The sequence below is a fragment of the Eubalaena glacialis genome, chromosome 10, assembly GCF_028564815.1.
Source record: "Eubalaena glacialis isolate mEubGla1 chromosome 10, mEubGla1.1.hap2.+ XY, whole genome shotgun sequence".
NCBI classification, from domain to species: domain Eukaryota; kingdom Metazoa; phylum Chordata; class Mammalia; order Artiodactyla; family Balaenidae; genus Eubalaena; species Eubalaena glacialis.
In genome coordinates this window covers 75,349,084-75,372,169 of record NC_083725.1, presented here as the reverse complement: position 1 = coordinate 75,372,169, position 23,086 = coordinate 75,349,084, and the positions used below count along the sequence as shown (strand labels likewise).

Genomic DNA, 23,086 nt, shown 5'->3' with positions numbered 1-23,086 from the left:
ATACCATTGTTTGAGAAAACAGTTCTTAAAAACTTAAACATACCTACCTACCAGATGATTCAGCATTCCATTCCTAGGCAGTTACGCAAGAGAAATGAAGTCCTTATGCCCATAAAAAGACTCATACATAACTGTTCACAACATTATATGTAATAACCAAAAATCTAGAAGCAACTCAATGTCCATCCACAGGTGAATGAATAAACAAATTGTGGTATATCCATGCAGTAGAATACTACTTAGCTGTAGAAAGGAATTTAGTACTGCTAACCCAACAACATGGATGCATCTCAAATAATTACGCTTAGTGAAAGAAGGCACGCAAAAAAAGAGTACATACTTATGATTCCATTTATATAAAGTTCTAGTAAATGCAAATTAATCTGTAATGACAAAAAGCAAATCAGTCATTGCTTGCAGAGGAGGGTGCAGGAAGATGCAAAAGGAGCACAAGGAAACTTTTGGGAGTTGTGGATGATATGTTCACTATGTCGATTGTGGTGATGATTTCACAGATGTGTGGAGATGTCAGAAGGTATCAAATTGTACACTTTAAATATATGCAGCTTATTGTATGTCAATTATACCTCATTAAAGTTGTTTAAAAAAAAAAATCCTGCATCTAACAAACCTCTAAACTCTCATGCATTCCCTGTAACAAGTTCTTAGAGGCAGTCTCTTTGGCCTGATCCCATTTCATCTATTAAAACAATACTTAACAGGAGAAGGAAGCACGTGGATTGTGCCTAGTGGAGACCACTGTGGCGGGATACAGCAGAAGAGGCCAGGTGTCCCATTGACAAGGAGGAAAAAAAGCCAATTAACTGGACAAATTGAGTCCCTGGGATGTAGGACTAAATGGTGGAGAAAGCACCAGATTTTGTCTTGTGAATACAATCAGGTCTTTGTTTCTCATTATAGTAAAAAAAACATTTCAGAAAATCCCTTGTATTTCTTAATGTCGGATTCCAAATGTGGTTATCTAGGCATTAATCAACTCAGCATTTGATTCAGGTCAATTTGATTTTTTTTTTTTTCATTGAAGAAATTTTCATATGCTTGTTGCTTAAACTGTTGCTACACAGTAAAAAAAAAAAAAGAAAAACAAATTGTTCAGCATCTTCTCTTCCACTTCTAACAGACCTGATAACTAACTCCAGTATGGGGACAGACTGGTTTTTTTTTTCCCCAAGCAGTTAGCAACTGCAGGTGCCATTGTGGCACACAGATGCAGACACACTGCTGCCCCCAAGCTCTCACACCTTGATGTTTTCTAAGCACCAATTCCAATTCAAGCAAGGCTAGTGCCAGCGGCCTTGGAGAAGTGTCTAGCCTTTCTAACGTAATTGTGGAGTGCAGGGTTTGTGGCGAGGCCAGTCACTCAGTACAGTGGGCTATGAAAGCATTTTTCCACTTGTAGAGGAGTTTTGCTTCCAGTCCTAGCATCTGATCTCCCTGAAATGCCTGTAAGTTCAACTTAAGGTCATATTCATTATCATTTCCATTCTACTTTACCTCAGAAGTGGGTCATTAAAATTATATTCCTAAGCATATTAAATATCAGAATAATCAAGGAAAGATACAGTTATGTGTGAGGCAAGTGGTTTTTATGGAGAACAGTCATTGAGAGAAATGTTTTGTTATTCTGGAGCTTTGTTTAATAAGTTTTTAAAAGAGTTTTAGAACTGTCATGGACTGGGTCAGTGGAAATAGCCCTGAACTCTTCTTCCCCTGGACACAGTGAGCCAAGGGTCTGGCCTGTGATTACCGAGGTTTATTCCAAGGGCTGTTGGGGCAAAGTTGTTCTTGGAGCTCACCCTGCCCAAGCACATTGCAGATTCTCCTCCCTGAGATTCTCAGATTGGTAGAGAGCCAAGTTCTATCCTCTTGGACCTGTCCCACCACCCACAATCCAGGTCACCCCCCTCCATCATGTGCGCACCAGCCCCTTGAGGTGGTGCTACTGATTCTGAACCAGGAACCCAGGCTAAAGAGTTTAAGTTCTAAAACCTGGAATATGGTGCACAACCTCGCTATTCAGAGCCACGTCCCAGTTGTCTCATGGAAAGCGTTCCTGTCCTGGGGAGACCAGAACCAACTGGAAGGGCAGTGGCTCAGGTCAAGAAAGCAGGTCCACAGTATACACACCCATTGCTTAAGAGTCAAACTCTGTTTTTTGTTTTTGTTTTTGTTTTTAATTTTTATTTATTTATTTATGGCTGTGTTGGGTCTTCGTTTCTGTGCGAGGGCTTTCTCTAGTTGCGGCAAGCGGGGGCCACTCTTCATCACGGTGCGCGGGCCTCTCACTATCGCAGCCTCTCTTGTTGCGGAGCACAGGCTCCAGACACGCAGGCTCAGTAATTGTGGCTCACGGGCCTAGTTGCTCCGCGGCATGTGGGATCCTCCCAGACCAGGGCTCGAACCCGTGTCCCCCGCATTGGCAGGCAGATTCTCAACCACTGCGCCACCAGGAGAGCCCCCAAACTCTGTTTTAATACATCTTCTTAACATCCATTTTATGTTGTATTACTTATGATCTAAAATTTTAGTTCAATGTAAAAGCCAGAAAAAATGTTATAGGAAAAAAAACCTTTAATCATCACAGAAAACTAGGTTTCTAATCAGATGATAAACATTGATAAAATCACTGATATCCAGATCATGACTTTAAATTCCCACTGATCTGTTGGGTAATCAACATATTGCACACACGTCTGCTCTGTTTGGCTGACCAAGTGTTGGTCTACATTGCCAAATTAAAACATGGAGAGGAAAGCTGGCTTTTAGACAGCCTGCCTGCAGTATTCATTTGAAACAGCTTTTAAGTAAATACAATTATGATTGGAACTTATCTCAACCAAGCAAAATTCTCTAATTGGTCATGAGAGAGTGAGCAATCCAAAGGTGAGATTGCTGGGTGGACTGGGGAGCGTCACAAGGTCATCAGCCTATCTTCTGCCAACATGAGATGGCTCCATTGAGTCTGCGTACAGGTTGCCTAAAGCACGCTATAGCTCAGTGACTGTTCCGGACTCTGCCTTGCTCCCACCCTCCCATGTCATTCCCTCATCCTTCTTCCTCTCCCAGTGACCTCACTAAGTTACTGATGGAAAATTAAGGTTAAAAGGCATAAGCTCCTCCCCCTTCCCTTGGCACTTGAACATAGCTTTCTTTTTATCTACTCTTCTGTCCCTCCTCATTTTTAAGGCTGTTCCCTGTTTCTGGACCCTTAGCCTCATTCATTCTTGCTTTCCCAGGGCCTTACTCTCTTAGTTATCAGCTCGTTCTCCACAGTTTATTCTCTCTCTATTGGCGCCTTCTACATTGCCCTCAGACAGTCACACATTTCTTTAGTCAGGAAAACGTCTCTTGCTGTCCCCCCAAACCACCACCTTCTCTTCTCATTCCTGTCACTGCCAAACTTCTGTAAGTATAATTTTTCTTATTGTATTACACACTATTACACCACAAATGCCTAGAAACAAGAACCACAACTTATGATAATTTGTATATCAAGTATCTAGCACAGTATAAAGTAGTGAATGAGGCACAGACCGAGGAGCCTAACAAGCCAGGGTTCAAATTTGGGCTCACTAGTTGCTGTGAATGACCTTGGGTAAATTATTTAATCTTGCTCATCTTCAGCTTCCTCATTTGTAAAGCGGGGGAGGGGAGGGTAATAATTGTCATCTTCAGAGGATCTGAATAGACATTTTTCCAAAGACATACAAATGGCCAAAGGTACATGAAAAAGTGTTCATCACTCACTAATCATCAGGAAAATACAAATCGAAACCACAATGAGACATCACTTCACACCTGTTAGAATAGCTGTTATCAAAAAGACAAGAGGTAACAAGTGTTGGTGAGGATGTGGAGAAAAGGGAACCCTTGTTGGGAATGTAAATTGGTGTAGCCACTATGGAAAACAATATGGAGGTCCCTCAAAAAGTTAAAAATAGAACTACCGTATGACCCAGCAGTCCCACTTCTGGATATATCAGAGGGAATGAAATCATTATTTCAAAGAGATATCTGTACTTCCACATTCATTGCAGCATTATTCACGATAGCCAAGAAGTGGAAATAATGTAAGTGTCCATCTATAGATGAATGGATAAAGAAAATGTTATATATATATAAACATGAGAAATTCATTCAGTCATGAGAAAAAAGGAAATCCTGCCATTTGCAACAATGCGGATGGAATCTGAGGGCATTATGCTAAGTGAAATAAGTCAGAGAAAGATAAATACTGTATGATCTCACTTATAGGTAGAATCTAAAAAAGCCTTACTCATAGAAACAGAGTAGAATGGTGGTTACCAGGGGCTGGGGGCGGGGGGATGGAGAGATGTTCGTCTTCCAGGTATAAGAGGAATAAGTTCTGGAGATCCAATGTACACCATGGCGACTATAGTTAACAATACTGCATTCTATACTTGAAAGTTGCTAAGAGAGTAGATCTTAAATGTTCTCACCACCACCAAAAAAAAAAAAGTAATTGTATGAGGTTATGGAGGTGTTAACTAACCCTCTTGTGATAATCATTTCACGATAGATATGTGTATTAAATCATAACATTGTACACCTTAAACTTACACAATGTTATAGGTCAGTTATATCTCAATAAAGCCGGAAAAAATAATGCCTATCTTGCAGTGTTGTTATGGAGATTATATGAGATTATGTTTATAAAAAACCCCTAGCATGGTGTCTGGCAAAAGGCTGGTTCCTTTCCAACTTCCACTCATGGTAGGGATTCAGTTGACTGAGTGACCAAATGGTCTCCTGCATATTTCAGATCAGCACTCAGTGGCATGGCATCCACTTTTTGTTCCATTTGATTCTTATTCTTTTCTTTGCCTTGTGTGTTTCAGGTTCACAACCAGTATCCAACTGAGTTTGAATTCAATCCCTATTACTTAAAGTTCTTGGCTTTCCACTATGTGTCTAATCGCTTTAAAACATTTCTCCTGGATTCAGACTATGAAAGATTAGAGCACGGTACGTGTTTGCATGCCCTTGTTCCAACTTTCTTGTTAGTTTTATGTTTTTAATTAAAGACACTAATAAAATAACCACCCCCAAGTGTGGCAAGGCCACTTTAAGGTTTTACTCTACAAACTACGAAAGTAGAATGGACATGAATGGGTGAGATTACATGCTGTGTTAGCTCTTAGGGGCTGCAAGTGGTCATCATGTAGCACCTTTGAAAAGTTAAATCTGCTTATTACTATTTTATTATCTCCAAGCAGTATCACTGTTTGTGGAGAAACACTTGACTCATAGTTTTTCCAACCCTGGTACACTCTGGTAGGTAAGCTGCCTGCCCCTGGAAGCAGTTTGTATAGCAGTTACGGCCATGGGCTCTGGAGCAAACAGAATAGTTAAATTTCAACACTGCCAGTTACCAGCCAAGTACTTTGGACAGGTTAGGTACCTCTCTGAGTTTCCTCATCTTTAAAATGAGGATAATAATATCACCCACCCCTTTGGGCCAGGATGATCACATTAGGAAATATTTGTAAATTTCTTAGCACAGTTGCTAGCACAAAGTAAGAACTCAGTAAATTTTAGACATCACCACTGTTATTAACATTTTTAATAGCAGTAATAGTTGTAAAGAGTAGATTCTCAAAAGCCAGTCAGCCCCTGTGAAAACGTTTCCCTAAGGGGACTTTTACATTCTTACTTTTGCTGTTTTTATAGGGAGGGGGAAAGGGGGATACACATGAGTATTTTTGTTAAGAAGACAAGTAAATAAAGAAAATCAGTATATTATATATACTGTTTATTTTCAGTATATTATATATACCTGAATATTCATAAAGAAGACTCTTAATGGCTGAAAATATTTACTAATGTTCTCAGTTTAAAATATGAAAGCAAAGAAATACTGCTTTTCAGTGCATGCTATTAAAATTATCTAGTGTGATATTTCATACTTTTGGTAAAGGAGACAGCACTGGTGAGACCATTTCCTTTCCTGTTTGTACTTCCAGACCTTTGTTGACTCATAAAATTGTCATTCCACACATCATAATCAGAAACCTTAATTTTTTAAGCACCCGTGTGTTGGGAAGACATTAAGTAGAGCTGGTTACAGTGGACATTAGAGTCACTTGGAGAACTTTTTTAAATGACTGATGTCTGGGGCCCATCCTCAGAGATTCTGATTTAATGGGTCTGAGGTGAGACCTAGGCACTGGGATTTTTTTAAGCCCTTTTTTTTTTTTAATGAGTGGCCAGGGTTGAGAGCTACTCTTCTGCACTCTACGGTTGAAAGGTAGAGAAGAAACATTAATTAGTCTTGGGGGCCCCTCATATTATAGGATTTTGTGCAGCCTTGGGCATGAGACCTTCTTTCATGATAAATAAAATGCTTGTTGACTTTTGACTGAATCTTTTCATTCAAAGCAAGACAGGCCCGCCACGTGGGCCGCGCCGCGTGGGTCCTGGTGCCTGCTGAGGGCCCCAGACCCTGGGCCGGAGAGCGGCGGCAGACGGGGTCTCAGCTCCGGGCGGGCGGGCGGGCGGACGGCAGGTGGGCTCCGGAAGGAGGCCCTGCCGCGTGCTTTTTGCGCCGGGCTGCGCGCACATGGTGGCCTGCGACTTACCCCCACGTGGCCCTGCCGGGGATGAAAGGGGTGGGGTTGATAACCTGGGAAAGGAAAACTTAATGGAAGACTAAAGGTTAAGACGTGGATTTTTTTTTTTTTTTTTAAGACTGCCCTAATTCAAATTCAGACGAGGGTGGTGGGATTCGGTGCCACAACTTACCCCAAAGGCTTTTTTAAGGTGGTTTTCCCCGGGTGAAGGGCCATGGATTGTTAGCTGTTACAGTGGTCCGATTGTAGGCTCTATTGAAAAATTGTGCCGCGATGCAAGGTTCGATTCTGGCTGGATGTATAGTTTTTAAAATGGGTGTGCTTAAAGGAGGCAGCAAGAAGAGAGAGACCGTTTTCTTGAAGTTGCGTTTTTATCCTAAGGCCGGTAAAAATCAAGGTGACCCCAAGAAAATGGCTCCTCCCCCAAAGGAGGTAGAAGAAGATAGTGAAGATGAGGAAATGTCAGAAGATGAAGAGGATGATAGCAGTGGAGAAGAGAAAAAAGGCAAAAAGGCTACCACAACTCCAGCAAAGAAGATGATGGTTTCCCCAACAAAAAAGGTTGCAGTTGCCACACCGGCAAAGAAAGCAGTTGTCACCCCTGGCAAAAAGACAGCCGCTACGCCAGCCAAGAAGACGGTTACACCTGCCAAAGCAGTAGCAACACCTGGCAAAAAGGGAGCCACACCAGGCAAAGCATTGGTAGCAACCCCTGGTAAGAAGGGAGCAGCCGCTCCAGCCAAGGGAGCAAAGAACGGCAAGAATGCCAAGAAGGAAGACAGTGATGAGGAAGATGAAGACGACAGTGAAGAGGAGGATGAGGATGATGAAGAGGAGGAGGAGGATGAATTCGAGCCAGCGGTGATGAAAGCAACTGCTGCTCCTGCCTCAGATGATGAGGATGACGAGGACGAAGATGACGATGAAGACGACGACGAGGAGGATGAGGATGACGAGGATGACTCTGAAGAAGAAGCTACGGAGACTGCACCAGCCAAAGGAAAGAAAGCTCCAGCAAAAGCTGCTCCTGTGAAGGCAAAGAGCACTGCTGAAGATGAAGAGGATGACGATGAGGATGAGGAGGAGGAGGATGAAGACGAGGAGGAGGAAGAGGATGACGAGGAGGAGGAGGAAGAGGATGACGAGGAGGAGGAAGAACTTGTCAAAGAAGCACCTGGAAAACGAAAGAAGGAAATGACCAAACAAAAAGCAGCTCCTGAAGCCAAGAAACAGAAAGTGGAAGCCACAGAACCAACTACATCTTTCAATCTTTTTGTTGGAAACCTGAACTTCAGTAAATCTGCTCCTGAATTGAAAACGGGTATCAGTGACCTTTTTGCTAAAAATGATCTTGCAGTTGTTGATGTCAGAATTGGTGTGTCTAGGAAGTTTGGCTATGTGGATTTTGAATCTGCTGAAGACCTGGAAAAAGCCTTGGAACTCACTGGTTTAAAAGTCTTTGGCAATGAAATTAAACTAGAAAAACCAAAGGGAAAAGACAGTAAGAAAGATCGAGATGCGAGAACACTTTTGGCTAAAAATCTTCCTTATAAAGTTACTCAGGAAGAATTAAAAGAAGTGTTTGAAGATGCTGTGGAGATCAGATTAGTCAGCAAGGATGGAAAGAGTAAAGGGATTGCTTATATTGAATTTAAGACAGAAGCTGATGCAGAGAAAACCTTGGAAGAAAAGCAGGGAACAGAGATAGATGGGCGATCCATTTCCCTGTACTATACCGGAGAGAAAGGTCAAAGTCAAGACTATAGAGGTGGAAAGAATAGCACTTGGAGTGGTGAATCAAAAACCCTGGTTTTAAGCAACCTCTCCTATAGTGCAACGGAAGAAACTCTTCAGGAAGTATTTGAGAAGGCAACGTTTATCAAAGTGCCCCAGAACCAGAATGGCAAATCTAAAGGGTATGCATTTATAGAATTTGCGTCATTTGAAGATGCTAAAGAAGCTTTAAATTCATGTAATAAAAGGGAAATTGAGGGCAGAGCCATCAGGCTGGAGTTGCAAGGACCCAGGGGATCACCTAATGCAAGAAGCCAGCCATCCAAAACTCTGTTTGTCAAAGGTCTGTCTGAGGATACTACAGAAGAGACATTAAAGGAGTCGTTTGATGGCTCTATTCGTGCAAGGATAGTCACTGACCGGGAGACTGGATCCTCCAAGGGGTTTGGTTTTGTAGACTTCAACAGTGAGGAAGAGGCCAAAGCTGCCAAGGAGGCCATGGAAGATGGTGAAATTGATGGAAACAAAGTTACTTTGGACTGGGCCAAGCCTAAGGGTGAAGGTGGCTTCGGTGGCCGAGGAGGAGGCAGAGGTGGCTTCGGTGGCAGAGGTGGTGGCAGAGGTGGCCGAGGTGGATTTGGTGGCAGAGGCCGGGGAGGCTTTGGAGGGCGAGGCGGCTTCCGAGGAGGCAGAGGAGGAGGAGGAGACCACAAGCCACAAGGAAAGAAGACGAAATTTGAATAGTTTCTTCTATCCCTGTCTTTCCCTCTTCCATTTGAAAGAAAGGACTCTGAGGTTTTTACTCTGTTACCTGCTCAATGACGGAGCCTTCTGAGGACATTCCAAGACAGTATACAGCCCTGTGGTCTACTTGGAAATCCGTATAGATAACATTTCAAAGGAGATAACCCTGTTGGTGTTGACTGGATATTCGTAAAAACTTTTTAAAGAGATGAGTGATAGAGCTAACCCTTATCTGTAAGTTTTGAATTTATATTGTTTCCTCCCATGTACAAAACCATTTTTTTCCTACGGAGTTTTTTGGTTTTGGTTTTTTGTTTTTGTTTTTGTTTTTTTTTTGCATTGGTGGGTTATAAAGGAAAGCAGAATGTTTTATCATGATTTTTGCTTTAGCAACTTTGGGACAAATTAAAAGTCCTAAACTCTGGTGCCAGAAAAAAAAAAAAAAAAAAAAAAAAAAAAAACAAAGCAAGACAACACTACTACGAGAGGCACCCTTCCTGGCCTTTTAAAGAAATACCTCCTGCCTCACCCTAACACATCTTCCTCTCTATTAAAAATAAAGTGGGCTCATGTGAGTAACAGATTGACTGTTGGAAAGGTACAAATATAGTACCGGAAGTGCCCCCCCTAAATTCAGCTTTTGTTTTTAACTCATCCAAGGATACGGACCACATCCTTCTGACATCCAAAGTCTCCATGACCATGATTTGTGGTATATATAAACTACCAAAGAAAACACTTTAAATAGCTTCATAATAAACAGCCAACAACTTAAAAAAGAAACATAAAATTATGTTTTTAACTGAGTTTCATCAAATCATTTTCCTTCCATTTTCTCTTGAAAAATGTGTAGAATGTCTCCTGGCATGGACCTCTATGAATCTAGATATAGATGCGGGATGTCGATTGGAAGGGAGTCATGCTGTCCTGCTAAATGCTTGGGAAAACTTAATCCCAGGTTTTCTTTCCATTTGGATTTGTTTCCATATAACTATGAAGTCCATTCCTATCTTTAGCTTTGCGGTCATTTTCTAAGGCTTCTGCACGTGTGCTGCTGTTTCTAGAGCCGTGTGAAATATTCCATTTTTCATCTGCTACATGCATCATATTTTTAGGCAAACTGTTGATTTACTTGACTTTTGTTTTGCTGATTTTTCTTTTTTGGGGGGGGATTTACAGGAACTTTATTTGATGATAAAGGAGACAAGCATGCCAAAAGAGGAATTTGTATTTGGGAGTGTATCGATAGAATGCACAAGAGGAGTCCCATTTTCTTTAATTATTTATATTCACCAGTGGAAATAGAGGTACAGAAAGAAAGCATTTATGTTTCGTTTTTGGAATATTTTGTGTTAAAGTTCTCCTTACTTTTTGAGCATATATAAGCTGTTTAAGTGTTTTATAAACATTTGACTAGGTTTCATACCAGAAGCTATTTAAAAGTTGATACACTATGGGTTTAGGTTATGATGGAATGGAGACTGATACCAAATTCTTGACCACAAAAATTAGGAGCTGGCCCCCCAAACATAGAAAGGATAACTTCAAGAAAGTCAGAGCAAGTCAACTTTCCCTGGGAAGAAAGAACAAACAAAACTTGAAACCTTAGCAGGTCGTGTAAGCAGAAAAGATTTCCCTAAGTCCATTTGTACCAAAGCCATGGAAGAACCCCTATGAGAAGCAGGGATGTTTGGAGCCCAGCCCAAGAAGGATGACCTCTCAGGGACAGCCATCCTCTGCCATGCATGTCTGCATGAAATAGGCTCTGCAGTGGAGTAGACCACCTTACTCAGGGGCAAGAAGGCCTGGCCCTGGGCCCCATGTAATAGGACCTCACCCTGGCCTTTCTCCAGATGCACCCTTCTCATGAGGTGAGGTGTATGAGAAACCAAGGGTACACGCTTAGATGCCTCTCCTTCATCTAGACCATGCTCTGGCACTTCAAGATTCCTCGCCCAAATTCAAGTTACTCACCAGACCACTTCCCCAAGCCTGTTCCCCAAGCCAGTGAATGTATCCCTAAGCCAAAAGGGCAGCTAAGGAGTAGCTCTTTGGACAGGGAGCAGACATGCTCCCTGGGGTATATACACATGTTCATAAGAGACCCTCAGAATATAGGACAGAGCTGGGTCAAGAGGAGCAGGGCTTTAGGCCAAGAATTGGGAGCTGGGACCAGCTTCCCCAGTGCCACGACTTCCTGGTGTAGAATTCCCAGAAGTCCAAGAATTCTCAATTGGAGCCTGGCCTTCTAGGTCATTAGGAAGTTATATTTGTCAAGGTAGGAGCATAGAACATATTTTATCTAATAGTTATATTGATGTATAATGTTTAAATATATAGATATATGGTATATGAACCTCTACTCATACTTTTTCCCTGGACCCTGCAATGTTAGGGGCTGGCCTGCCAGTAAGCTTGGGGCACTTTGGGGTCAAGATGAAACTATATTTCAGAATTTTCTTTATACAGGCCCTGAAGCCCAATGTAAACGTTTCCAGCCTCAAGAAGTGGGATTACTATGTAGAGGAGACCCTTTCCACAGGGCCTTCATATGACTGGACAATGCCGACCCCTAAGCAGTTCCCCTCCGAAGACTCTGAACTGGCCAGAGGAGCTGGGCCCCAGAGCCAGAGGAGAACAGTGTGGCCATGCTATGATGATGTCAGCTGTGCTCAGCCCGATGCTCTCACCAGCCTTGTCAGTGTAAGTCAGCCGTGTGTAGACACACTCCTAGGGCACCAGGGGACCTGGAGGCACATGAGGCCTCAGGAACTGAGCTTAGTTAAGACTGGTTCACCAGCTCCTGGACATAGCTCTCCTTACTTTGGGTTAGCATTATAGCTAGCACTGCAGGAGTATGAGGACACCAGATTTGCTCCCATGGATCAGTGGGGAACCAGGCTCAAGTACTGGCAAAGAGTCTCAGTAAAAGTGAGCTTTTCAGCGTTAGAAGGAAGCATTCGAGCAAATGGAGCAATTTGCAGCTTCGCAGCTGTTTTAGCTGGCCAAGCAGCCTGAGTCAGGCCTGGGTTATGGCTTTTGTGGGTGCCTTACTTCCTCTGGTCAGAAGTGTGGGTAGCTGATGGCCTGATGGGAGCACTGCCAACCATCTTCTACAAGGAATATTCTGGAGTGAAGCCATCCTGGCAGTAGCTACCCTGATGAGAACAGCAGCCCTGAGGAAAGGGTTTGAGCCCAGATGTGGGCCAAGCAGTTCCTGAAGAGCCTTCTCCGTCCAGTTTCCTGACCAGGAGGGAGCATGCTTCAGTGAAAGCACTGTCACAGAGGCTGCCGCTCTGCTCTCCAGCTTCCCTGTCTGAAGGAAGCTCCAGTCCTTGGGCATTTCTTGGTTCGTTCTTTCTACATCTGGTTTGAATCATCAGAGTTGAGGGGTTCCTCTGTCAAGGACAGACTTCTCATATACCTCAGCTATGACAGTTTGGACACCGGCCCAGTGCTTGACCTTTTGCTGTGGCCATCAGATGTCCTATGGGCTGGCCAAGGGTGAAGGTGTTCGGGATATTTATTTCATCTCTCTATTTAAGCCATCTGTACAAAAAGGCCCGGTTACAGATCCTAATAAATCATCTTTGCCACAATGCATCACACCGGCTAGAGCTCCCACCTCTATTCCTCACTTGGGAAACTTCTGAGGCCCCATGCTTACCATGGTTTTTCACTGCCCTCTGGCCATGCTGTTCATCTAGTACAGAGGGGGTGTGGCTCTGGGGAACATCCTGATTTCTATGAAATACTTATCTGTCAGAAAACTCCTTTTAATTACTTTGCAGGAAATTGAAAGACTGGAGCATAAATTGAACCAAACACCTGAGAAGTGGCAGCAGCTATGGGAACGGGTAACTGTGGACCTTAAAGAAGAGCCCAGAGCAGACCGTGTGAGTTGGCAAAGCCCTTTGAAGAGCTACTTCTGAGCTTCTGGAGGGCACTAGGTCAGGTGGGGCCTCTGCCACAGGTAATTCAGGAGGTGTATGGCCAAAGGGAGGGTCATGCCCTGAGGGTCCAGGGCAGAAAGCTCCAGATGACTGGGTACTTCCTGAGTGTCTCGCTTTACCACAGTGACATAATACTTATGTTCCAGGGCCCCGTATCCAGGGGAAATTACTGGGTTCTTTTCTATCTCAGCGCCTCTGTGGTTTCAGCTGATCTACCACATGAGGGAGGAGGGGAATGCCAAGACCTTGTTTGTGCCAGAGAAATAATCAGAGAAAATGAAATGTTTTAAATGAGCAAAATATGCTGCTTTCTGTTGTTCACACCCCCTTTTTGTTTCTGAATTAAGAAACATTTATTGTAAAGATATTTTAAAACCAAATACTCTGTTTTCTGCTTCTCACAGCCCCTTCACCTGTAGTATGTGGAAGGGCTGTGCTGAGCACCATCCACACTTTGCATTCTGTTAACCCACTGTGAGGGAGTGGTGTCTCAGCTCAGGCACGCTGGGACAGGCTCAGATCACACAGCTGATATGTGGGGCGGCCACCAGTCAAAGCCACATCAGATTGACTCCAAGTGCAACAGAAGGGAAGTTAGGACAGATGAGTGTTCTGAAGAGCACTTCAGGAAAGGAGAGGTCGGCAGGGTCAGATGTCACAGAGGAGTCAAGGAGAAGGGAGTGTAGAAGAAAGCCTCCAATGTGGTAAGAAGGGGTCCTTGGGGTGCCTTCTCTTGCCTTCAGATGGCAACTCAGGAGCTGTTATCAGACAGGCCACAGGTAGGTGATGTCTTACTGCTTTTTTTCTCAGAAGAATAAAATAGTTTCTTAATTTTTTTTCTGATTATGAAAGTGAGATATGTGTATTCCTTTAAATAAGACAATACACAGAAAGTTATGAAATAGACAGAAATCACCCAAAATTTATAACCTAGAAATAAACCACTATGCCATCAAACTTGTTTTATAATTCTAAACACACATATAAAAGGGATTTACTATACATGCAGTTTTAAAAACCTGCATTTTTTTTTTACTTAACATGTGGCATACATGGCCTTCAGTTTGTCACTGTATGTAAATCAGCATCATTTTTAATGGCTGTCTAGAAGTCCATTGTATGGAAATACCTTTTTTTTTTTAAGCAGTTGCATAATGATAGACATTTAAGTGGTTTCTAGTTTTCTGCTAGTTTCCTAAAAAACTCCAGGATAAACATCTTTTTATATATATTTTACACATACATATATATGGTCCAGTTTTCTCCTTGAGGTAAATTTTTAGAAGTGAAATTATCGGATCAGTTGCTTAAAGTCTTTGGAAAGCTTTCCTAGCTCCTGTTCTGTCTTTTTCAGCCCCAGAGACACCCTTTGGGCTCCCCAGGAATTGCGTCTACCAACCTCCCTTCCTATCAGAAGAGGTCTCTGCTGCATCTCCCGGACAGCAGCATCGGGGAGGAACAGAGCGCCAGCATCTCCCCATCCAACGGAGTGGACCGGAGAGCAGCCACGCTGTACAGCCAGTACACGTCCAAGAATGACGAAAACAGGTTGACGTTGCTGAACCCTGCTGGGTGTACTGAAAAGGCTCTCCCCACCCTGCCCTCGGCCACACCTCAGGCCCTTTAATAAGCTAGGCCTGTGCCGTGCCGCCTTCTGTAAACTTAAAATGGATCGGCTTTAATCCTTTGTTTCTGTTTTAAATGCGTTAGATGGTTCTTGGAAGAGGAAAAGTCAAAATTACAACTAAAATAATGCCAAGAGGTTGTAGTTATTTGTGGCGGGTCCTGATTGCTGTTGTCTCATGTCTGCCGGATCTCTTGAGGGAATATGTGTCAGTGAGCACTTTTTCAGGGGCAAACTTCAGACATCCAGCGCACGCTAGCTCAAGCAGAAAGGAATTTACTCACATAAATTGGGAAGGCCAAGGATGTGCCAGTTTCTCACACAGCATCTTCAGGCTTCTGTTGTTTGCCAGCTCTGCTTTCTCCTATGGGCTGCATCTACCCCAACATGGTATAAAAAATGGCTACTGAGAGCTCCAAACCTCACAAGTTTGGTAATTCCAGCAGAAAGAGGCAGCCTTTCCCCAAAGGTCTAATAGAAAAATTCTAGGGGGAGCTCTGATTGATCTTTTTTGGATCATCTGGGGGAAATAGGGGCTTGACCAACAAAAACAACAGATATCCCCTTTACAGCACTTTTTAAATGAAAAATCAAATTAACTGCTATGTCATCATTACTTCTAGGTCCTTTGAGGGAACACTCTACAAAAGAGGGGCTTTGCTGAAAGGTTGGAAGCCCCGCTGGTTCGTTTTGGATGTAACGAAACATCAGGTAATAAATACCATCACAGCCTATAGAAATCACTTCTCCCTAGGCTAGGCTCAGTCCCCGGCTGTTGTGTGACTCTCAGCAGAAAGGCACAGCCTTCATGTACAGAATGCTTTCCTAAGGCCTCTCATATGCTGCCTGAGGCTCCTCCATGGACCCAGTGAGGAGCAGAAGCCCTGAGACTGAGCGCAGCAGCCTGCTGAGAGAGTGCAGGTGTGTGCAGGCAGAGGCAGTGACTGCTGAGCCCAGAGCATTAGGAGCAATAGAACTCTGCCTTTTAATGCTCATGTTCTCTCCTGCTGCCTGCTCTTAAAGCCCAGGCCAAGAGAGGACCTGAGGTTTTCAGCTTGTTGCATACCACATGCACATACAGAACCCGTGCCTGTGAATACTCCCCAGAATACAGATTACCTTCATCTTTGCAGCATAACGCATCCATTCAAAATCGAGGGTGTTCATTTATTCAACAAACATTTATTGAACACTTTCTCTGTGCCCATCACTGTACTTGGTCCTAAAGAAGGCATCATTATCCCTCAAAGGTGACAGCAACAGAGGATGGAGGGAGCCCTGAAATAGGCAGAAGGGGATGTGCCCACCCAAGCCTGAAATCCACAGTGGGCAAGTACTAGACCGGACCTCCCAGACCATACTGGGAAGCCTTTTCCCCACTGCTAGGTTCTTTGCTGTGGCTGTAGCACCCCGCACAATCCTGAGTGTCAGAATCTTTGCTCCAGTGACCTTGGTTGCGGTGGAACCTAGCCCTTCTGCACCCTTCACTAGTGAGAGTCGCGTGGCCTCCCACGTTCTGACCACAGACCTCACTCTACCTTGGACCTGACCAGTCAGCCTTGAGCAGCTTCTCAATGCATTCATGTCCAACATGGAGTCTGTTCAGAAAGACACGGACTGTTAGGCCAGTACAGTGCTCTCGCTGGACCTGCATCTAGATGGCTCCTGACAGATGGACACTTTGCACGGGGACCCCCTTTCCCTCTGCTCAAGGAGTTTCATAAAGGTTACACAGAATCTTTGTGGAAGAATATAGAGAAGTTTTTACAGATATGCAATGGAAGCCCTTTTTAGGGGGCTGGACTTTAAACAACATTGTCTCTGAAACCATAGAGCCTACACTGTGTAGAAAAGTTCCATTAAATCACTAAATATAACAGGAGAATGTCATAATTTTTCTATAATTTACAATTACATCAAATTATATCTGCATTCTTGCCAGTCTTTTAGATTTCTTTAACACGAAAGGTATATGGTTTTTCTGTTTAGTCCTACTCATACTATGCCTGAAGGGAGAGGCAGAGAAAAGTCTGAGGCCAGAACCACAGAGACGGAGGCGCCAAACACATTGCTGCCATGTAGATTATAGAGAGTGAAGTCCAGACTAATTTAGTTAGAGCGATGTCCAGTCCTTACACACAGTAACCACTCAATCAAATGTTGAGGTATTTATTGTTTTTCAAAAGTCATTTTATATCTACATGCTATTTGGAAACTTGCTTTTTAAATATAAGATAGCTTGAACATACTTTCCTACCAGTTCATAATAGATCTTATCATTTTTGAAATGTTGTATAGAATTCCATATTATTGATGTACCATCATTTAATTAACCAATACCCTATTGACAGGTATCTTTTCAATTGTTAGCTAATAAAGGCAGTGCTGAAGGAAACCTCTTTATAGGTGTGTCTTTGCATGCTTGTGGGAGTGTTTCTGTAGGATAAATTTCTAGAGGTGGGAAAGGTGTATCAATAGGTATAAACATTTTAAATTTTAGTTCATATTGCCAAATTGTCCTCTAAAAGGCTTCTGACTAATTATATCCCCACTAACAGTGTTTGAGAATACCTAGTGCCTTCCCTTCAACCTGAATATTGTCAGCCATTTTAATATTTCTTAATCTAAGTGAAAAGTGAAATCTCATTGATTTCATTTACTTTTCTTTGATCAGTTAGGTTGTTCATCTTCTCAGATGTTTATAGGTCACTCACATTTCTTCTGTGACTTGCCTGTTGAAATCCTTTGACCATTTTTCTATTAGGTTGTTTATCTTTTTCTTCTCAATTCTAGGAATTCGGTATATATTCTAAACATTAACCCTTTTTTATATGTTACATATATATATTTTTTTTACAGTTGTTGACTTTTTCTATGTGTAATACATTTATTTGTTCAAATTTCAAAAAATATGTCTTTTTCCGCCTGTCTCCCAGCTGTCTAATTCCTCTCCCTAGAAGCAACCAGCGTTTTTAATTTCTTGTCTATTCTTCCAGGCATAGTTTAGCAAGATGTGGGAAAGTATTCAAATACATTTTGAAAAGCCATGCTGTTTTCCCTTTCTGTGTCTCTTATACCCCATGTATCTTTTTGGTTCCAGCTGCGATACTATGACTCGGGCGAGGACACAAGCTGTAAAGGCCACATTGATCTGGCTGAGGTAGAAATGGTCATCCCTGCTGGCCCCAGCATGGGAGCCCCAAAGCACACGAGTGACAAGGCTTTCTTTGATGTAAGTCGATCTTGTCTTTTCCTGGCTCTGTTTGCACATGATCCCTTACAATCCATCCACCTCCAAGAATCATGGGGCCTCAGAGCAATTGGTGCTAACTGCACATGGGTCACAGACCCACCCCGGCTGTGGGAATTGCTACAGAACTTGAACCCAGCACTCTTCATCCCCAAACCTGACCTCTCCCTGCTGTCCACATGTCTCAGAAAGGCTGCACAGCGCTTTGCACAAATGACTCCTTTAAAAGGTATCCAACTACACGTGGAAGCAGATGAACTCCTTGTTAAATACTGTTATTCACTCACCACCTACTGTCGAGAACAGATATTACTTCCCTTTGTATCCATTGATCTTCATGCTTGATCATCCACAAAAAAACATCCTTAGTCACACATGATGTCTGTCTGCCCTAACATCTTCAGCAGTCCTTAGGTGGGCCTTGGGGCATTTTATGGGCCACATGATAGGGGACTTATCTAATCCCCAGAGCCAAGCAGGACTTCATATGGAACACAGGTCATACTCTAGGGCCCTGCTCAGTCTATGAAGCCATTTCCCTGACTCTGGGCTGCCAGTGTGGCCCCAACTGAAGACTTAGAGAAGGGGATGGAAAGGGGACATGAAAGCCAACCCCATCATGGTGTGGATGAAGCTCGGCCTTCCTGGCGCCTGTGCTGCACTGGTGCAGTGCGTGGGCGGGGCCAGAGACTCCAGCCATTCCTGACCCTCTTCCTCAGTCAAGGAAGGCCCCGGGAAGATGCAAAGTCAGGCTTTCCTAGTGTGTCTCTCTTCTCTGCCAGGCCCTTCTGTTGACATCCCCCTTGACTTTGGGGGCCAGGAAAGTATAATGACTCTAAAGGCAATGACAGTATGATAGTGGGGGGCAGAGAAAATAACAGAGGTTCTGGGGCAGAACGGAAAGGGAAGGTCACAGGGATTTATTTGCACACTTGCCCAAAGCCATAGACTAGCCCTGCCCTTCATCTCTGGTTCTCTTCATTTGATTTTATAGCTCAAGACCAGCAAACGTGTGTATAACTTCTGTGCCCAGGATGGACAGAGTGCCCAGCAGTGGATGGACAGGATCCAGAGCTGTATCTCTGACGCCTGATGCCCATGGTCAACCCAAACAGAAGAGGGAGGAGGGGCTTGTGCTGCCAGATAGGAAAAAAGTGTGTGAGTCCTTGAGGAGCTGACAGCTTCCTGCTGGTTCTGATGAGTCATCCTAGGGCCTAAGGTTCTCCTACCCAGACTTACCCATTCCCCTCTTTTAGCAGTTGCTAAGTCTGCTTAGCCTGAATGGATGTGTTACACAGGTCTGGTCAAGAGCCCTAGGCCCTCCCTGTATCTTGCACTAGGTTGTTCTAACAGGGTCTTCATGGTTAGGGATCAGAAGAATGCTTCCTGAGCCGACTGTCACCCATCCCCTAGGCAAAGTGGCTATCACCTACCTGGGTCCTTCTTCATGAAAGATAGATCCTTTTTGTTCTCCAAGGTCCTAATATCCTTGGAGAGCTTTCTGACAAGCAAAAATCAAAATCCTATCTTAATTCTAAAAGACTATCTTCCATTCTGCATAGAACAGGTTTTCCATCAAAGGCTCCTATTCTTACTGCCTGACCTTAGAGATGCTCAGTTCTCTGGTGCTGTCACAGGTGCTTCCATGATACCTGCTTGACCATTGGGGTTCACAGCAAGACCATCAGTGCTCAGTGGCAGGCAAAGGGGGGCACACAAGATTATCCTGATGGAAAAAGATTGTCCAGAGAATGATGCAGTAATCACCAGACCAATGCAGGAAAATACTGCTTCCAAAACACTGAATTTTCTAGGCCAGAGGTGCCCTGAGGATGCAGGACTTTGTGTTCCCACGTATTCTTCTGCTCCCCGACAGCTTCTTACACAGAATAACATGCAGAACGCTGAATGCACTAACTCACAACACAGACACTTGCACTGAACTAATAAAGTGAAGATGTTTGAGAGACAGAAGCCAGCTGTTTATGACCACACGACCCCTATGACAATGGCTGTGTAAACCGAGGTCGCACTGTGGCATGACTGGATACCCAAACGGCACCTCTGCACATGAACAGTAGGGACTTGTTTGGTCTTTAGGTTTTCTTTACTTTTGATAGCCTGTGTTTGTTCAGCTTAAGACACCAGGATTGCTGTTTCTCAAGGCACACAGAAACAGCTTTTCTGCAACGGCCGCTGCGGTTGGCTGGAGTCGTAGGTAGCTAGATCATTACATTTGTTTTGAAATGTTAATATGTTAAATACCAAACTAATATTTCAAAAATATGTATATATGAGTTCTTATATCCTTGTTTTTCAGATAGTCTGCTTATAATTTAATATAAAATTAACTGATTCATTCATAAAATTTCAGTAGTGAAATGGTTCCCTTTTTAAAAAGCCGCTTTGTAGATTAAAAATAAATCAGATTTTCAAATTTAAAATTACCTACACACTAGAAAATAGAATTGTGTTAATATATAAGAAATTGGGGGATGATAAGAATGAAGGATTTTTCTATCATTTTCATTTTATAAATTGCCACCTGTGAAAATGGTTTTTGCACATTATTTGTATTTTTCTTTGTACATGAAATAATTTTTTGTACTCTGTAAAATATGGAGCCCGTTGTACCCTCAGCTATTTGAGACTTTACACAGTGCTTCTTTTGTAACTGGATTCTTGTAACTTTCATGAAGGCGCTACATGCCTTGCATTCACTAACCACCTTGAATTAAATTTATTTCTTAAGGAAAAGCATCCCTCATTTACTGAAATAAAGTTCACTGTGCATTGCTTAGCACTCAGAAGGCAACATTTATGATTCATACGTGGGACTAAAAGTTCAAGGGTAAAATGCAGCATAACCTATTTCTTGCCTTGGTTCTCTTAATGTCATCACTGCCCTTTGCTCAGGAAGTAACCAGAGACACTGGACATGCTGGCCTGAGCTTCTGGGTTCTGGACGCACTGCTGCAGAGTTTAGGTAAGAGACCTGAGGCCGCCACTCCCACCCTGAGCCTCCAGTGAGCTGTGTGAAATTGGTTAAGTCCTTTACCTCTTCCCGGTTGCAGTTTCACCACCTGTGGGATATGGCAATTTGTGAGAACTTTAGGCAGGAGAAATTTAACTCTAGTTTGGAAGGAGGTTTTTCTGCTTCAGGAAGTAGTTAAACAGCACACATGAAGGATCAGTGCTTTCAGTTCTGGACAACACTTCCTCTAGATAAGCCCTTGGAGTTTCCCTTGGGGACTCTGACTACATCTTTTTTTTTTTTTTTTTTTTTTAATTTAATTTATTTATTTATTTATGGCTGTGTTGGGTCTTTGTTTCTGTGCGAGGGCTTTCTCTAGTTGTGGCAAGCGGGGGCCACTCTTCATCGCGGTGCGCGGGCCTCTCACTATCGCGGCCTCTCTTGTTGCGGAGCACAGGCTCCAGACGCGCAGGCTCAGTAGTTGTGGCTCACGGGCCTAGTTGCTCCGCGGCATGTGGGATCTTCCCAGACCAGGGCTCGAACCCGTGTCCCCTGCATTGGCAGGCAGATTCTCAACCACTGCGCCACCAGGGAAGCCCCTGACTACATCTTGAATGGAGGCAGCAGAATGCAGGCTCTCCTCAGGGCTGAACCTCTAAGTCTTGACATCCAGGAGCCCTCCCTGAGGGGGACCCCCAGGGTGAGGCAGTGGCATCCCCCTCTTGAGCCTTCAGATTTCCTCAGTCTAGAGGGCTCGTGCGACCCAGGCCAGGGCCCTCAGGCCTTCATTAGCCCCAGGCCTCTCTTCTTAAAGGCTGGCCCTGGGACCTGCCATTCTGTCCTACTGTGTCCCTGACATTCAGTAAGGGGGGAAACAGCTGGGACTGGGAGTTGAGCACAAGTGTCAGGACGCCCTTCATTCCTCCCGTCTTAGCTGTGATGGGGAGAAGGGCACTAGGTTCCAAGGAGGAAAGACTGGGGCCTGGTGCCCCTGCCCCCGCGGCTCCTGCGACAGAGCCCTTCTACTCCGGGCTCTGGAAAGATGCAGACCCGAGGCAGCACGTGAGCGCAAGTCCCACTCCCCAAAACCTTCAGCCCAGCTTCTTTATTCTTACCTCCCAAACGCTCCGCCCAGTGGCCTCACTCCAGAGCCAGAGCATTAACTGTTAATGGTACGGCTGGTTTGCTTCTCAGTGAAAATTGACATTTATAGATATTTCACTAGGAGTTCTTTTAAGAGTTGTTAAGCAACCCCATTATCTCATAAAGAATTTCTGAATAATCTCAAGATTTTAGGCTGATAACCAGGAAATGCCCTCAGCTACGGCAACCAGCAACCAGAGCTATGAAATAAGCCAAAAATAAAGCAGTGCTGATGAAGAGATAGGGCTTGGAGCAGCACTGCCAAATAGATACATAATGCAAGCCACTTGTGTATCTTTTTTAAAAAGTAAAAAGAAACAGAGGGACTTCCCTGGTGGCGCAGTGAATAAGACTCCGTGCTCCCAGTGAAGGGGGCCCGGGTTCCATCCCTGGTCAGGGAACTAGATCCCACACGCCACGACTAAGAGTTCCCATGCCGCAACTAAGAGTTCCCATGCCACAACTAAGGAGCCCACGTGCCGCAACTAAGGAGCCTGCCTGCCACAACTAAGACCCGGTGCAACCAAATAAATAAATAAATAAGTAAAACTGTTTAAAAAAAAAGAAATAGATGAAGTTAATTTTATAACATTTTATCTTATTTTCAATATTTACCATAATCTATCAAAAACACTATTTCAACATGTAATCGATACAAAAAATTATTAATGAAATATTTTATAGTCTTCGTTCATATTGAGTCCTCAAAATCCAGTGTGTATTTTGCACTTACAGCGCACCTCAGTTTGGACCACTGTGTTATCTTTTTTCCGACACCACTTCTCTTATGAAATGCGTGTCATTTTCCCACTCCATTCTCCAGTTCTCCCACACCAGCTGGGTGTTCAGCAGCGCATCCAGTTCTGATACATCCTCCCCAGAGTCAGCACAGACCCCACAGTTAAGGGCTCGGTCCCATAAGACTGCCTCCCTTCAGAGGCCGGTTGCAAGTCCCAGGGACCATGAAGAGCGCACAGAACTCAGGAAAATACTTTGCTTATGTTATTGGTTTGGCATAAAGGAAACAACAACAGCCGCGTGGAAGAGATGTGT

General features: G+C 43.7%; 2 protein-coding genes across 5 annotated transcripts in view; both read left to right on the top strand.

Annotated features, from left to right (window-relative positions):
- SBF2 (SET binding factor 2) overlaps positions 1-20,664 on the top strand; it is a 461,885-nt gene extending 441,221 nt beyond the window's left edge. For all 4 annotated transcript variants that reach the window (XM_061201443.1, XM_061201441.1, XM_061201446.1 and 1 more), the window contains 8 exons: positions 4,881-5,007; positions 10,269-10,396; positions 11,559-11,792; positions 12,881-12,985; positions 14,397-14,590; positions 15,290-15,377; positions 17,767-17,898; positions 18,911-20,664. In XM_061201443.1, the coding sequence (XP_061057426.1) occupies positions 4,881-5,007; positions 10,269-10,396; positions 11,559-11,792; positions 12,881-12,985; positions 14,397-14,590; positions 15,290-15,377; positions 17,767-17,898; positions 18,911-19,009 (1,107 nt within the window). In that variant the 3' untranslated portion in view covers positions 19,010-20,664. The remainder of the gene's footprint in view (positions 1-4,880; positions 5,008-10,268; positions 10,397-11,558; positions 11,793-12,880; positions 12,986-14,396; positions 14,591-15,289; positions 15,378-17,766; positions 17,899-18,910) is intronic.
- LOC133098608 (nucleolin-like) lies at positions 6,909-9,402 on the top strand. The gene has a single exon (XM_061201440.1). It carries the CDS (start codon positions 6,924-6,926, stop codon positions 9,087-9,089), a length of 2,166 nt encoding a protein of 721 aa, XP_061057423.1. The 5' UTR covers positions 6,909-6,923; the 3' UTR covers positions 9,090-9,402.
- Positions 20,665-23,086: the final 2,422 nt, after the last annotated feature.